Below are 15,378 nucleotides of genomic sequence, written 5' to 3'. Positions count from 1 at the left end.
CTCCAAATCCGGAATAATGTGATTGAGTCTTAACCACCCTCTAAAATGATCTAGCAAGCCACTTAGTTTCATCAGATGACACAAAATAGACAAAAAAATACAAGAGACGGACCCTCAGGCACCGTAAATAACAGAGGCAAGCCCTAACCTACACAGTAAAGAACAATTTAGCGTGGCCAATCCACCCAACCTGCAAATCTTTGGAGTGTGGCAGAAAACTAGAGCACCCAGAGGAAACACACACAAACACATGGAGTACATGAAAACTCCGCACAGACACCCAAGGCCGGAATTGAACCCTGGTGCTGTGATGTAGCAGTATTACCCCTGTGCTGCCCAAAGCAAATAGAAAGATCATAATTCTAGAGTGATTGACACAACACATCCTACAATTCCTGTAAAGGCAAAGAATGTCAAAAGGCTGAACAGGTTAAGCAAGCAGTTTCAAACCACTACAATGTTGTGGTACTTTTCACTAACAGGATATTGGTGTCTGTTCAAATGGATGCTCTTCTTCCCCACGCAACTGAGAGATCTGATAAATGAATTTCAGTACCAGTGTGATGGTAGATACATAAACTGTATGTGCCAATGACTGGCTGATCAAATCAATCATGTGATGATACTGTGCCTTCAAGAAATGTATTTTAATCATGTTTCTCTGCAGGTTTTTCAAGCAGATCCGAGCATTTTTTTGGTGCCATCATTTCTGTAACTGGTGTCCTCTAATTGTTACTGAAGCAATATAATAGACATCATGCTGATTTTAATCTGGACTAATGAGGTGTTCTGTGGTTTAATGTTCTTTAGGAATGTCTGGTGAAGCTTGATTTGAGATTGATTGACAGTTCATGTCATGTGGTTAGGGATAGCTATGCTCCAGAGAAAAGTCCAGATTTAGTTTCATTTTTTCTGTTGCTGTTAGAAGTTGGTGGAAGAATGCAGTGTCTCTGTCTCTCTCTCTCCTTCCAGAGGCTTGCTGGAAGTTCCAAGACCGGGAAGCCTCAGATTTAATCCAACATTCAAAGGACCAATTCAGAGCAGATGTAAAGAAGCTAAAAACCCAGCATCACATGAGCATTCTTGTTTCTGTATCAAGTCTGAAGAGGGATGTATGTCTGTGGGATGGGTTTGACTTGGAACAACATAAATATCTAACTGTTGTTTATATTCCATTGTGTTTAATGCTTGTAATTTCTAAAAGTTATGCAAATTTTTTTTATTATGTGTTAACTGTGTTCTTAAATAAACTTAGTTTGATGAAAGTTTTCCCGTGGGTCACTTGAATCATACCTCGGGTGACTCATCTTATGCTCACACATGTCAAAAATCAAATGTAAAACTTAGGATCTAATCTATCTTTATAAAACACTGGAGTTTTTGGCTAGGGTCCTAATTATACTGCAGTGTCAGGGAGATTAGCAGGGTAAATACATGGGGATAGGGCTTGGGTGGGATTGTTGTTGGTGCAGGCTTGATGGGCCGAATGGTCTCTTCTGCACTGTAGGGATTCTCTGCAAGTGCATGAGCTAGATGCCATGTGAAATTTGAAGCTCCATGCAATCCTCTTTGTAAATTTGAATTGGTCCAGCATGCAGTAAAATGCCCATCTTGTAAAAACCTCCAATAATAATCCCAACAAAACATGAAAAAAATCAAGTCTGAATCTCCTTGACAGACACAGACTCCTGACATTATTGGAGATTGATGCAGCATTTAATTAAGCATTCCACTTTTGTTTAGAAATATTAATTAAAATTTTAAAAATCTCACTTCGGAATTTTGACACTTCCACCCTGATCTTTTATGCATCTTTCGATGCCTTTGACATCATTACCAAATTCCAGAGATTCTGAAATTTGAATTGATCAGATAGACAAAGAACATATTTTGTCCCTGATGGCTGCAACCCATTAGACGGGTACTAGTTCAGCCTCCAAATTCACTATTTACAACAGGTTTCATTTAATTTTGTGTTGCAATGAAAATAAGAACAGTAGGAATTTACAGTACTTACTTAGCAGCATGGAAGAAACTAGAGTGGACGGACTGTTAAGGAAGACAAACAGAAGTATTAGCAGCAAAGACATATTACAACTGCTAATTCAACTGTCAGTTTGATCAATCAGGCAGACTAATATCTCAGCTGGATCTTATCACTGTTTAAAATATGCCAATGAGAAGTCATTAGTTCCTTCTGGGGTTCACCAAGTTTTAAAAAAAATATTTTACTGGCTGACTTTAGCTGTTTCTTTAAGTTCCAGTCTACAAGTCAAAATTTTAGGCGTTTTGCCCGTTTATTTCAATTCATGCCAACTCCACATCTCAATTCTCAAAAGCAAGCAATTCCTATACTCTGACTTGATAGTGGATGAAAGTGCTTAGGAAGTTGCTCTGAAAACAATAGGAGTGAAATTCCATGGTATCTGCCATGTTTCTATCGTTTGCTGCTAACTTTCAGGATAGCCCTGTGAAAATGCACTCCATTTATTTAGTCACGTTGTTCAGACTTATTCTGAAATACAACATATTGCAATGATAAAGTATGAGCTTTGAGTTGAAATCAATTCTAAGGTATCTCAAGAGCTCAGTGCTAATTTAGTTCCAAGACATGCATGCTTATAGATTTAGCTAACACTATACCCTACACTTTATTTGGAGATGCTAGTTGAGATACAAGTGATGGCCAGCTTATGAGAGAGATCTCCCCTATTCGACATTGATTAGTTCCATGGATATTCTTATTTTCCAAAGACAGCAAATGGTACCAATCCAAAAAAAAATGCAACAATCACTAATAATGCAGTGAAGATTGTATATTAAAGTCTCTGGATTGGGTTTGAAACCATAATCCTCTGATTCACAGGCGAAAGTGCTACCATTGAACCAAGTTGGACAATTTCAATAGACGTTCAGAAAGCCAGTGCCTCTGCCTACTGGCTCCAAAGGCCAGCAGTAATGTTGAAATGTTTCTTGGAACAGGAAGCTGCAAGGATGACCAACTTAAAATCAAATCTGCAAGCTTTTTAAATGCAGCTGAGCGATGAGCAACAAGCAACGGGAAAGGATGCTGGGCATGAATTTTCCTGGTACTTACCCAGTCACCCATTGTAACTTCAGTGAAATATCAGCATTCAATGAAAGCAGCATTTGCATCATTTTCCCAGAATTTGCTAAAGAACATGACAAATAGAAGCAGGAATATGCTATAGTCCCTGAAGGTTGCTCCCCATTCAGTGAAACACATTTTGAACCTCAATTCCACTTCTTTCCCCATCCCTTTATTTCCTTTGTGTCCACAAATCTGATGATCTATTCAAGACTGAATTGTTGGGGTAGAATTCCAAGAATTCCCAATACTCAGATGAATATATTTCTCCTCAGTTCAATGCCTTGTCCTAAGAATGTGACCAGTAGCTCTAGGCTCTGCAGCCAGAAAAAAAAACCCATCAGCATCTATCCTTCAACCTCTGTAAACAATGGTCAAGCAGTAGATGCCCCACTGTAATTCCCCCTCATTGTAATTATTATTTAGGAGTTGTGTATAGAAATGAATGACTTAAAGCATCCTCTGATGTACCTTACTTCCTTGAAAACTAGAAACACTGATCAGTATTTTTTTGAAAATACCATACAAACCAAGAAAAGAACTTCTAGCAGTTGGCTATTTTCAATATAATAAAAGGATACGCTCTATTGTTCTGATGTGATTCAGCTTCTCTTAGATAGGCATCCTTTGCTTGGTCAAACTGTTTTGCATTTTTGAATGCAACAGCTATAATGAAACAGATAAGGGATGAATTAAAATATTTTATGTGATATAATAAAAAAATCATTATTTTAATTCCTAGTGGATGATAGGTGTGAACAAACAAAACACCATGTAATAGCAATTTTCATTTAATCATTGACTCTACCTAACATGGAAATACAAAACATGTACAGCATGGTTGAAGGTCTCTTGGCCCATCATGCCTCTGCCAGCCAAAAGAGCCATTCTCCAACTCAGGGTCCCTGCAAGCACTTCATGTGCATCTACAAGTTTTTTCTTAAGTGCCATGAGGGCTTCTATCGCCACTATTCTTTCAGATTCCCATCAACTTGAGTGAAAAACAGTTCTCAATTCCTTCCTAATGCTAGCAGCAATTATTTAAACCTAAGCCCCTGGTTACTAAAGTCTTTGCTAAGGGAGATAGAGTGGATAGGATGGACCTATCTAGGCACATCATCACTTCATGTACTTCAATTAAACCTCGCCTCAGCTGGCGGGTTCCAAAAAAAAACCCAAGCCTATCTGAATTTTCCTCATAATTAAAATTCTCCATTCCTGACAATATCCTCATAAGTCTCCTCTGCATCCTCTGAAGAGTAGCACAGTGAGCAGAACTGCACACAGAAATCTAGCTGTGGCCTAGCTATTGTTTGATACGATTCTAACATAATCTCCCTGTTCTGATATGTCTATGCCTTGACCAATAATAAAAAGGAATCTTATCTGCCTCCTTAACCATTTGATTTCCTGTCCTGCTACTTTCAAGAATCTATGCTCCCCCACACTTCACAGCATCCTATCATTTACTGTGCATTTCCTTGCTTTCCCTTCTCAAATGTATTAACTTCACATTTCTCAGCACTGAATTCTATTTGTCATTTTTCTTCCCACCTGATAGCTTCCTGCAGATTACAGCATCCTTCCTATTGACCACATAGCTAATTTTTATATTATTGGCAAATGTTTTAATCATGCATCTCCTTTTAAATGTATATCATTGATATATGCCACGAAAAATAAGGAAGCTGGAACTGAGTCCTATAAAACCTCAATAGAGTTTTCCCATAACAAAAAACACTCGTTGACCATAGTACTTCGCTTCCTGCCACTACGCCAATTTTATATCCAACTTGTAGCTTACTCTTGGATCCCATAGGTTCTTACTTTTCTGACAAATCTGCTGTTTGGGACCTTATCAAAGCCTTGCTAAAACCCATGTTGACTGTATCAAACCCTACCCTCATCACCCTCATTGTTACCGTCTTAAAAACTTCCTTTAAGAAATTCGTGCTGATGTTGATTCATCCAAGACTTTCTAAGTGAGAATTTATGTTGTCCCTCAGAACTTGCACCTCAGTAAGACAGAAACCTGGATATTCCACTACTGTAGAATCCTGAGGGATCTTTAATACAGCAAGAACTTAAACTGAAAATGTGAATTTTCAGAACTGGCACAACTGATAACCTTGACACCAGCCAGTTTTCTGGGATCAGGCCCTTTGCTGAGTTTAAAAAAGCCCCTGAATTCTGCTGGGGAATCTGCAAGATTCTGTGCTGATTCTGTGCTATCTGAAGTATATAAAAATGCACCACTTTAAATTTTCAAATAAACTAGCCATATCTCCCAGCCTTTCAATTACATTACAATCAGAAAATCCCGCACCATCAATATCCCAGGGTTGGGGATGGAAGTTACCATTGACCAACAGCTTAACTGGACCAGCCATTCAAATACCAAAGCTGCAATAGCACGCCAGAATGTCAGTGGCAGATAGTTCTCTGGCAACTAACTCACTTTCTGACTTCCCAAATGTTGTCCACCTTTCAAGCCAAAAGTCAGAATTATGACGGAATTCTTTCTACTTGCCTGGATGAATATGGCTTCAAAAACCACCAAGAAATTTGTGACTATCATGGACAAAGCAGCCCCACCTATCCTAAATATTTACATATACCTGCTTGCCATTGGCACACAGCTGCGTGTATCATCTAGTTTGTTATAGCTTTTGAGGCTAAAGGGATCAAAAGATATGAGAAGGAAGCGGGAAAAGGTTCCAAATTGGGTGATCTGCCATGATCAGCCATCAGCAGATGGTAAGGAAGGCGAATGGGATGCTGGCCTTCATAGCGAGGGGGATTGAATATAAAAGTAGGGAGGTCTTGCTGCAACTGTACAGGGCACTGGTGAGGCCGCAGCTGGAGTACTGTGTGCAGTTTTGGTCGCCGCACTTACGCAAGGATATTTTGGCCTTGGAGGGAGTGCAGAGGAGGTTCACTAGGCTGATACCGGAGTTGAAGGGGTTGAGCTATGAGGAGAGGGTGAATAAACTAGGCTTGTACTCGTTACAGTTTAGAAGGAATGAGGGGAGATCTCATTGAGACGTACAAGATGATGAATGGGATGGATAGGGTAGAGGTGGAGAGGCTCTTCCCGCTCAGAAAGGACAGTAGGACTAGAGGGCACAGCCTCAAGATCGGGGGGGGGGGGGGGGGGGGACAGTTTGGAACAGAGTTGAGGAGGAACTTCTTCACTCAAAGGGTAGTGAATCTCTGGAATTCTCTGCCCATTGAAGTGGTGGAGGCTGCCTCGCTAAATATATTTAAGATGCGGGTAGATGGGTTTTTGATAGGCAAGGGGATTAAGGGTTATGGGGAGAAGGCGGGAAAGTGGAACTGAGCCATTTCAGATCAGCCATGATCTCGTTGAGTGGCAGGGCAGGCTCGAAGGGCTGGATGGCCTACTCCTGCTCCTATTTCTTATGTTCTTATGTTCATAATCAATGGTGGAGCAGGTTTGAAGGGCCGAACAGCCTACTTCTGCTCCTATTTTCTGTTTCTACCTACAAGTTGCATTATAGCTACTCGCCAATGTTTTATTAACAGTGCTTTCCAAACCAACGTCTTCTGCCACCTTCTCAAGAGCAAATATGGATGGCAACAGATGCTGACCCATGCAGTGAAGCTCAAAAATTAAACAAACTGAAATGAGAGGGTACAAACTATTTGTTTATTTCATCAAATTTTTAATTGTGGATTAACAGAGATATTTTCAATTATTGTCTTTCTTTTGATTCTTTAAGTTATAAATGCTAGAAATTCAAGACAGCCTTATAAACGTACTTATACTTACTGCTATGAATTATAAGGTGCAGCTTTTATTGCTCAGTATAAGTAACACTCTACAGAGAAAACCAATACACCTTAGGACGAGATCAATTTGAATGTGTGAATGAAACAAAATCTTCAGATGTTAAGATTTTCTGTTTCTTACCTGCCTTTGCGTATTCAGATGCTGCACTATCATAATCAGGTTTCCACTTTAGAAAGCCTGTTTTCAGACTGAAAATGAGAGAGGATCAATCACATTAATCTTATTCCATGTAATTTAAAACTGCATTAACATATTTTCACAGATATGTAGACAGGTTTACATTAGATTAAAAACAAAATGCATTTACTGATTCTTTTAGAGATATTAATGATCTGGACTTGGGTATACAGTGCACAATTTCAAACTTTGCAGACAAGAGAAGTGGACTTCGGGAGAACAAAGAGCAATTCGGCACATGAACAAGCCCTTTGCAACAAGCCTGCACTGATCACACTGTCCTACCTAGATCAACCACCTGTTTTCCTCTATTCCCCACCTGTTCATGTGTCTATCCAGATAAGTCTTAAATTCGGTAATGTGACAGCCTCAACCACCTGACGTGGCAGTGCATTCCAGGCCCCCACCAACCTGTGTGAAACTTCCCCCCTTAGCTTGAACTTGTAATTGTCATTGCCCTCTTGTAATTGTCATTTCTGCCCTGGGAAAAAACTTCTAACTGTTCACCTTATCTATGCCCCTCAGAAATTTATAAACTTCTATCTGGTCATCCCTCAGACTCCATCTTTCCAGGGAGAACAATCCCAGCCTATTCATTTGCTCCTCCTAGCTAATATCCTCCATACCAGGCAATGTCGTGATAAACTTTTTCTGTACTCCCTCCAAAGCCACCATGTCCTTCACGTGCAGCAATATGAAGGTGAACAGAATCGGTGAAAGTATTCCAAATGTGGCCTAACCAACGTTTTATATAACTGTAACATAATTTGTCAACTTGTATACTCAATGCCTTGGCCGACGAAGGCAAGCATAATGTTTTCTTCACCACCTTTTCCACCTGTGTTGCCACTTGTAAGGATCTGTTGACCCCTGTACTCCCAGATATCACTGTGTCTATGTTCCTGATGGTTCCGCTATTTATTTTATAGCTCCCTCCTGAATTGGATCTACCAAAGTGCATCACCTCACATTTAGAACAAACAAAGAACAACACAGCACAGGAAACAGGCCCTTTGGCCCAACAAGCCCACGCCGCCATTTCAACATTGTAAGTCCCCTCTTCCACCCATGACCCTTGTCTGCGCTTATGGCACTCCACATTGGAAACCAGATTGAGGGGAGACTAATTTAGGGACAATTTGTTACACCAATCAGCCTAATAGCACATCTTTGGGGTGTGGGCTGAAACCGGAGCACCCGGAGAAAACCCACGCAAGCACGTGGAGAACGCGCAAACTCCCATAGACACTGGCCCAAATCCATGTATCTGCACAGCAAACAGTGATAGTCACTGAGCTGTCGTGTTGCCCACCAAATGGTCCAGTTTAAGCATACATTAACGACGTGAAGCACTAGGCTACTCTCAAAACATCCAAGAGCAGCCCTCGCACGACCCACCACGTGTATGCCCCTTGTTGGTCAACAAGGCGGACCGAAGCACCTGTGGATTAAAAGAGAAAAACATCAATAACATGCACATCTTATGTCAACATTCAAGGGAATCCCCAAAAGCTCAAAAGTAAAACAAGTGAGCCAGAAAATGTGTTGGAAGGTCCATAGGAATCAGTTGATTCCCAGGGACGTCCCAAGGCTCTTGATCCTTATTTAAAACAGTCCCCTATATCCCTCCATCTCTATTCCGCTTATGTGCCTAAGTATCCCTTAAGCAACTCCAGCATTCCTGCCTCCACCACCTTACTTGGCAGTGCATTCCATACCTCCACAACCCTCTGTGTGAAAAACCTCCCTCTAACATCCGAATTATACCTCCCCCCCGCCCCCCCCCCCACCTCACCCTAAGCCCCTGGCCCATTGTAATATTTGTTTCCAATCTAGGAAAAAGCTTACCACTGTTTATCGATACCCTTCATAATCTTATACACCTCTATTACATCTCCCATACACCTCTATTAGATTTGTCTGGATTAAATTCCATCTGCCATTTCTCTGTCCAATTTTCCATCCTATCTCCATCCTGCTATATTTTCTGACAATCTTCATCACTATCAGCAATTTAAACAATCTTAGTATCATCTGTAAACTTGCTAATCAGACCAGCTACGTTTTCTTCCAAATCATTTATATATATTATAAACAACAGAGGTCCCAGTCCTGATACCTGCAGAACAGGGTTCCAGGATGATTAAATCTCACAGGATCCAGTGTGAGGTCACTAAATGGATAACAAATTGGGTTGATGACAGAAGCCAGAGGATGGTTGTAGAGGGTTGTTTTTCAAACTGGAGGCCCGTGACCAGGGATCCGTGCTGGGTCACTGTTATGTGTCATTTACATTAGTGATGAGAATACAGGAAGCACGGTTAGTAAGTTTGCAGGTGACACCAAGATTGGTGGCAATAGTGGACAGTGAAGAAGGTTATCTCAGATTGCAATGAGATCTTGATCAATTGGGCCAGTGGGTTGAGTGGCAGATGGAGTTTAATTTAGATAAATGCGAGGTGATGCATTTTGGTAGACTGAACCAGGGCAGGACTTACTCAGTTAATGACAGGGCGTTGGGGAGAGTTACAGAGCAAAGAGATCTAGGGCTACATGTTCATAGTCCCTAGAAAGTGAAGTCACAGCTGGATGGAGTGCTTAAGAAAGTATTCAGCATGCTTGGTTTCATTGCTCAGAACATTGAAAACAGGGTTTGGGACATCTTGTTGAAGTTGTACAAGACATTGGTAAGGTCACACTTGGAATACTGTGTACAGTTCAGGTCACCCCATTATAGAAATAATATTATTAAACTAGAAAGAGTGTAGAAAAGATTTACTAGGATGCTACCGGGAGTTGATGGTTTGAGTTATAACGACAGGCTGGGACTTTTTTCTCTGAAGCGTAGAAGACTGAGGGGTAATCTTGTAGCGGTCTACAAAATAATGACGGGCATAAATCAGCTAGATTGTCAACATCTTTTCTCAAAGGTAGCCGAATCTAAAACTAGAGGGCATAGGTTTAAGGGGAGAGATACAAAAAGGTCCAGAAGGGCAGCAAAGGCAGGTACAATTTTGTCTTTTACATAGAACACAGAACACCACAGCACAAAGTACAGCACAGTTTGTCACCATTGGTCACATAAACAGATACAATGTTATCACTGGTTACATTCTAACACTGGTGTATAGTACATGGATCATTGAAGGTGGCACGACAGATGGAAAGCAAATCAAAGCACGTAGTATCCTGGACTTTATTGATCGGACTCTCCGTTCATAAGAACATAAGAAATAGGAGCAGAAGTAGGCCATCTAGCCCTTCGAGCTTGCCCCGCCATTCAATAAGATCATGGCTGATCTGTTGCTGCTCAGTTCTACTTTCCCACTTTCTCCCCATAACCCTTAATCCCCTCTCTTATCAAAAACCCATCAACCCGCGTCTTAAAAATATTTAGCAAGGCAGCCTCCACCACTTCAACGGGCAGAGAATTCCAGAGATTCACCACCCTTTGAGTGAAGAAGTTCCTCCTCAACTCCGTTCTAAACCGCCCCCCTTTTATCTTGAGGCTGTGCCCCCTAGTCCTACTGTCTTTTTTGAGCGGGAAGAGTCTCTCCACCTCTATCCTATCCATCCCATTCATCATCTTATACGTCTCAATGAGATCTCCCCTCATTCTTCTAAACTCTAACGAGTACAAGCCCAGTTTATTCAGCCTCTCCTCATAGCTCAACCCCCTCAACTCCGGTATCAGCCTAGTAAACCTCCTCTGCACTCCCTCCAAGGCCAAAATATCTTTGCGCAGGTGCGGCGCCCAAAATTGCACACAGTACTCCAGCTGCGGCCTCACCAATGCCCTATACAGCTGCAGCAAGACCTCCCTACTTTTATATTCAATCCCCCTCGCTATGAAGGCCAGCATCCCATTCGCCTTCCTGACCACCTGCAAGCTGGGTTTTTGCGACTCATGCACAAGGACCCCGAGGTCCCTCTCCGCCGTCGCCTGCTGCAGTTTTTCGCCCCATAAGTAATAGTCCTTCCTACCATTCTTCCTACCAAAGTGGACCACCTCACACTTGCCAACATTAAATTCCATTTGCCATTTCCTGGCCCATTCGCCCAGCCTATCTGGAACCTTCTGCAGACTCTCCACACCCTCCGCACAATTTGCCGTTCCCCCAATCTTGGTGTCATCAGCAAATTTCGACACTCTACACTCGGTTCCCTCCTCCAGATCATCTATATAAATGGTAAAAAGCTGAGGCCCCAGCACCGACCCCTGGGGCACTCCACTAGTCACCATCTGCCAATCCGAATAGCACCCGTTGACCCCCACTCTCTGCCTCCTATTTGACAACCAATCCTCTATCCACGCTAACACCCTACCCCCAACTCCATGTCCCTCGACCTTCTGCAATAACCTCTTGTGAGGTACTTTGTCAAACGCCTTCTGAAAATCTAGAAAGACCACATCCACCGGCTCTCCTCTATCCACCGCCCTAGACACATCCTCATAGAACTCCAGTAAATTTGTCAGACACGACTTCCCTTTAATGAAACCGTGCTGCATCTGCTCTATCAAGCAATTCCCTTCAAGATGCCTCGCAATTTCCTCCTTAATGACAGATTCTAACATTTTACCTACCACAGACGTTAAACTAACCGGCCTATAATTCCCCGCCTTTTGCCTGGCACCCTTCTTAAACAACGGCGTAACATTAGCCGTTTTCCAATCATCCGGCACTTCCCGGAATCCAGCGACGTCTGGAAAATAACCACCAAGGCATCCACTATCACCTCTGCCATTTCTTTCATGATAACTCTCCATTCACCTGACGAAGGGGCTAGCCCGAAAGCTAGTGAATTTACTATCAAATAAATCGGTTGGACTGAAACCTGGTCTTGTCAGACTTTTTACTGTGTTTACCCCAGTCCAACGCCAGCATATCCACATCTTTATTGATAGGGGCAGAGAGTATATGAGCAAGGAGGTTATGCTGAACTAATGCAAGACATTATTTAGATCTCAGCTGCAGCATTGTGTTCTATTCTGCACCACACTACATAAAGAATGTAAATGCAATGGAGTGCAGAAGAGGTTTACAAGAAGGGTCCCACAGATGAGAAACTTCAGTTCAGAAGACAGATTGGAGAAGTTGGGCCTGTGGGCTGTTCTCCTGTGTTCAAAATCACAGGAGGAGGATAGACAGTGAGAAACTGTTCCAGCTTGCAAAAGAATCAAGAATGAGAGGGCACAGATTTAAATTGATTTCATAAGAAGCCAATGTGATGTGAGAAAACATTTTTCACATAACGAGTGGTTCAGGTCTGGAATGCACTGCCTGGAAGTGTGGTGGAGGCAGGTTCAATCGAGACATTAAAGAGGGCATTAGATGATTATTGATAAGAAAGTGTGAGGTATGGGGAAATGGCAGGGGAACTGCACCAAATCATAATTTGAGGCAAAGCAGACACGATAGCCTCCTTCTGCACCATAACAATTCCATGATTCTCCATTGCTCTCTGGGTAAGAAAATTCCACTGACTAACCATTCTGAGGGAAGAAATTCCTCCTCATCGTCATCTTAAATCCAGCACCTTTAAATTTGTCCCCCCCCCTCCCGCAAGTTCTAAATTCTCTCACGAGGGGAAACGTCCTGTCAGCGTCTACCTAGACCCCTCATGATTCTATTCCTCTTGGAGAAAAGCTTCTTCAGCTTTTCTCCAAGAGGAACAGCCCCAGTTTCCCCATCTATCCAAGTGAAGTTCCTCAGCTCTGCGTACAACATTTTATACTTATAAACAGCAGATACACCAAAGGTATGCTGCAAAGGCCTTATCTGAAATGATGAAAAATGATTTTAAGAACAGATGCTAGCAAATTCTTATTTATCACTTAGATCGGATATCGTGATGCCAAAAAACAGTTAAAAGCATTCAAGGATATATTTGCAATACAACTGCGCCAGTTCTATAAAACACCCTAGAGAAGATTCTGTCACTGAACTACTGTTTTTATTGCAGTGATCTTACGGAATCAGGAAACATGCCAACGCGCAATGCCTGCCGGGGGTTGTAGTGCGTCAACAGCTCAGGCTGGCAGCAGCCAATGCGTACAGGACTACAACACCCAGAGTACACCGCGCTCCTACACCCCCTGGAAGGTCAGCCCGGCGGCCGCGAGCCGCTTCGGTTAAAGAGACGGAACTCAAAAGGACAAGGGGCCACCTCACCGAATACTGCGAGAGGGAGCAAAACAAAATTATAATTCACCGCGGCAGCTCGCTTCTTTACCATTTTTCCGCCGTCGCTATGTGTTCCAAGGCCTCATTGATTTTCTGAGCCATTTGCCTCACCCGTCACTAAATCTCGCACTTTTCTCCTGCGTCTGAAAATAAGCCAGGGGTGAAATCAGACACAAAACAACTTATCTGCTTGAGGACAGAATTTTCTATCTCCCTCGATAAATGAGGAGTAAAACGAAATTACTAGCTTGAGCAGGACTCCCACTCTCCGCCCCTCCTCCCACTTGGACGACCTCAACACGCAACAAGATGACAGGCCGTGTGGCTGCAGTGCGCAGACGTGCCCTCCCGGGGTCCCCCTTCCCATGCGCATGCGCGTCCGTCCGACTGCTTTCCTTCCAGATGCGCAGGCGCGTCCTCCCGCAATTTTTTTTCCCTCCGCGCATGTGTGACAGCCGCACCTGCCCAGGGCTGTGTCGTCGCAGAATTCCTACAATGCAGAAATCTTATGATGTGGCGATGCCAGCATTGGACTGGAATAAGCTCAGTAAGAAATCTCACAACACTAGGTTAAAATCCAACAGGTTTATTTGGTAGCTCAAAACACAAGCTTTTGGAGCACTGCCGATTCATTATGTGAGGTGAGATTGTGTTCACAAACAGGATATGTTTAGACACAAACTCACTTTACAAGATAATGGTTGGAATGCGAGGCTTCACAGGTAATCAAGTCTTAAAGGTATAAACGATGTGTGTGATAGAGGGTTAAACACAGATTAAAGAGATGTGTATTGTCTCCAGCCAGGCCAGTTAGAACTAAGCTTGAGGAGGGTGTCCTCTTCAAGCTCAGTTAGAGGAGCCTGGTGAAGAGGCAGTGTTTGTGGCTTGTGCTACCAAATAAACCTGTTGGGATTTAACCTGATGTTGGGAGACTTCTTGCTAGAGTATCTTATCCAGGCCTTCACTCCTGCCCTTTCTGCGTAACCATGTACGTTTACCATGGCTAATCCATCTAACTCTCCACTCACCTGATGAAGGAGCAGTGCTCCGAAAGCTTGTGTTATCAGATAAACCTGTTGGACTTTAACCTGGTCTTGTGAGACTTTTTACTGTACCCATCTAACCTGGACATCATGGGACACTAAAGGGACAATTTAGCATAGCTAATCCATCTAACCTGTGTATCCAAGGATATGTGGGTCAGGTGGATTGGTCATACAAAATTGTCCCATAATTTTTCAGGGGGATTAGCAGGGTATATGAGGTTACGGGGATAGGGCCTGGGTGGGATTCCTGTTGGTGAAGGCTCAATAGGCCAAATGGCCTCCTTCTGTACTGTAGAGATTAATGTTTCCCCAGATGCTGTCAGACCAACTGGGATTTTCCATCATTTTCTGCTATTGTTGCACAACAGTGTATAAGGGCGAGGGTGAGTGAGAATGCTGATACTGGAAGTGAGCCAGGTGTATGGACACGTTCTGTCCCAGCATACTCTTGACACACACACAAGCTGCCCACCCCCATACACACAATCTCTTCCCCCAAAGTTCTCTCCTCCAATTTCTTTCCTTCACACATTCCATTCCCTCATACTCTCGTCCCTTTCACTCTCTTGCCTTACTTCACATTCTCTCTCCACTCATACTCTTCTCCCCCTTACACTTTTTCATTCCATGCTTTCTCTCCCTCCACAATATCTCTCCCCCACACACTCTTTTAACCCACCAGATCAGCATTGAGAAGAAAGAGGTGTTAGCAGTTTTAGTGGGCTTAAGGGTGGATAAATCACCGGGTCCAGATGAGATGTACCCTCGGCTTCTGTGTGAGGCAAGGGAGGAGATTGTAGGGGCTATGATGCTAATTTTCAAATCCTTTGACCACAGGAGATGTGCCAGAGGACTGGAGGATGATTGGTATGATACCATTATTCAAAAAAGCAAGTAGGGAAAAAAACATGTAATTACAAGCCACTGGATCAAACATCAGGGATAGGAAAATTTTTGGAAAAAATTCTGAGGGATAGAATTAATATCCATCTGTAGAGCAGGAATTAATCGAGGATAGTCAGCATGGCTTTGACAGGGGAGATCATG

At 42.7% G+C, this 15,378-nt stretch overlaps 1 protein-coding gene across 2 annotated transcripts in view; it reads right to left on the bottom strand.

The window, feature by feature from the left end:
- The window catches only part of LOC145346844 (gamma-soluble NSF attachment protein-like), a 53,111-nt gene extending 39,474 nt beyond the window's left edge, over positions 1-13,637 (bottom strand). Inside the window, exons 1-5 of one of the 2 annotated variants that reach the window (XM_080194670.1) lie at positions 13,530-13,637; positions 13,335-13,428; positions 7,044-7,111; positions 3,691-3,775; positions 2,018-2,035 (exon numbers count right to left, since the gene is read on the bottom strand). In XM_080194670.1, the coding sequence (XP_080050796.1) occupies positions 2,018-2,035; positions 3,691-3,775; positions 7,044-7,111; positions 13,335-13,387 (224 nt within the window). In that variant the 5' untranslated portion in view covers positions 13,388-13,428; positions 13,530-13,637. Of the gene's footprint in view, positions 1-2,017; positions 2,036-3,690; positions 3,776-7,043; positions 7,112-13,334 lie in introns of both variants that reach the window. The other variant, XM_080194668.1, reaches the window with a different exon arrangement.
- Positions 13,638-15,378: the final 1,741 nt, after the last annotated feature.

The sequence above is a fragment of the Carcharhinus amblyrhynchos genome, chromosome 8 (genome assembly GCF_965287045.1).
Source record: "Carcharhinus amblyrhynchos chromosome 8, sCarAmb.v2.hapA, whole genome shotgun sequence".
Classification (NCBI taxonomy): domain Eukaryota; kingdom Metazoa; phylum Chordata; class Chondrichthyes; order Carcharhiniformes; family Carcharhinidae; genus Carcharhinus; species Carcharhinus amblyrhynchos.
Note: the sequence above shows the minus strand (reverse complement) of the source record. Positions and strands in the feature narration are given on the sequence as shown.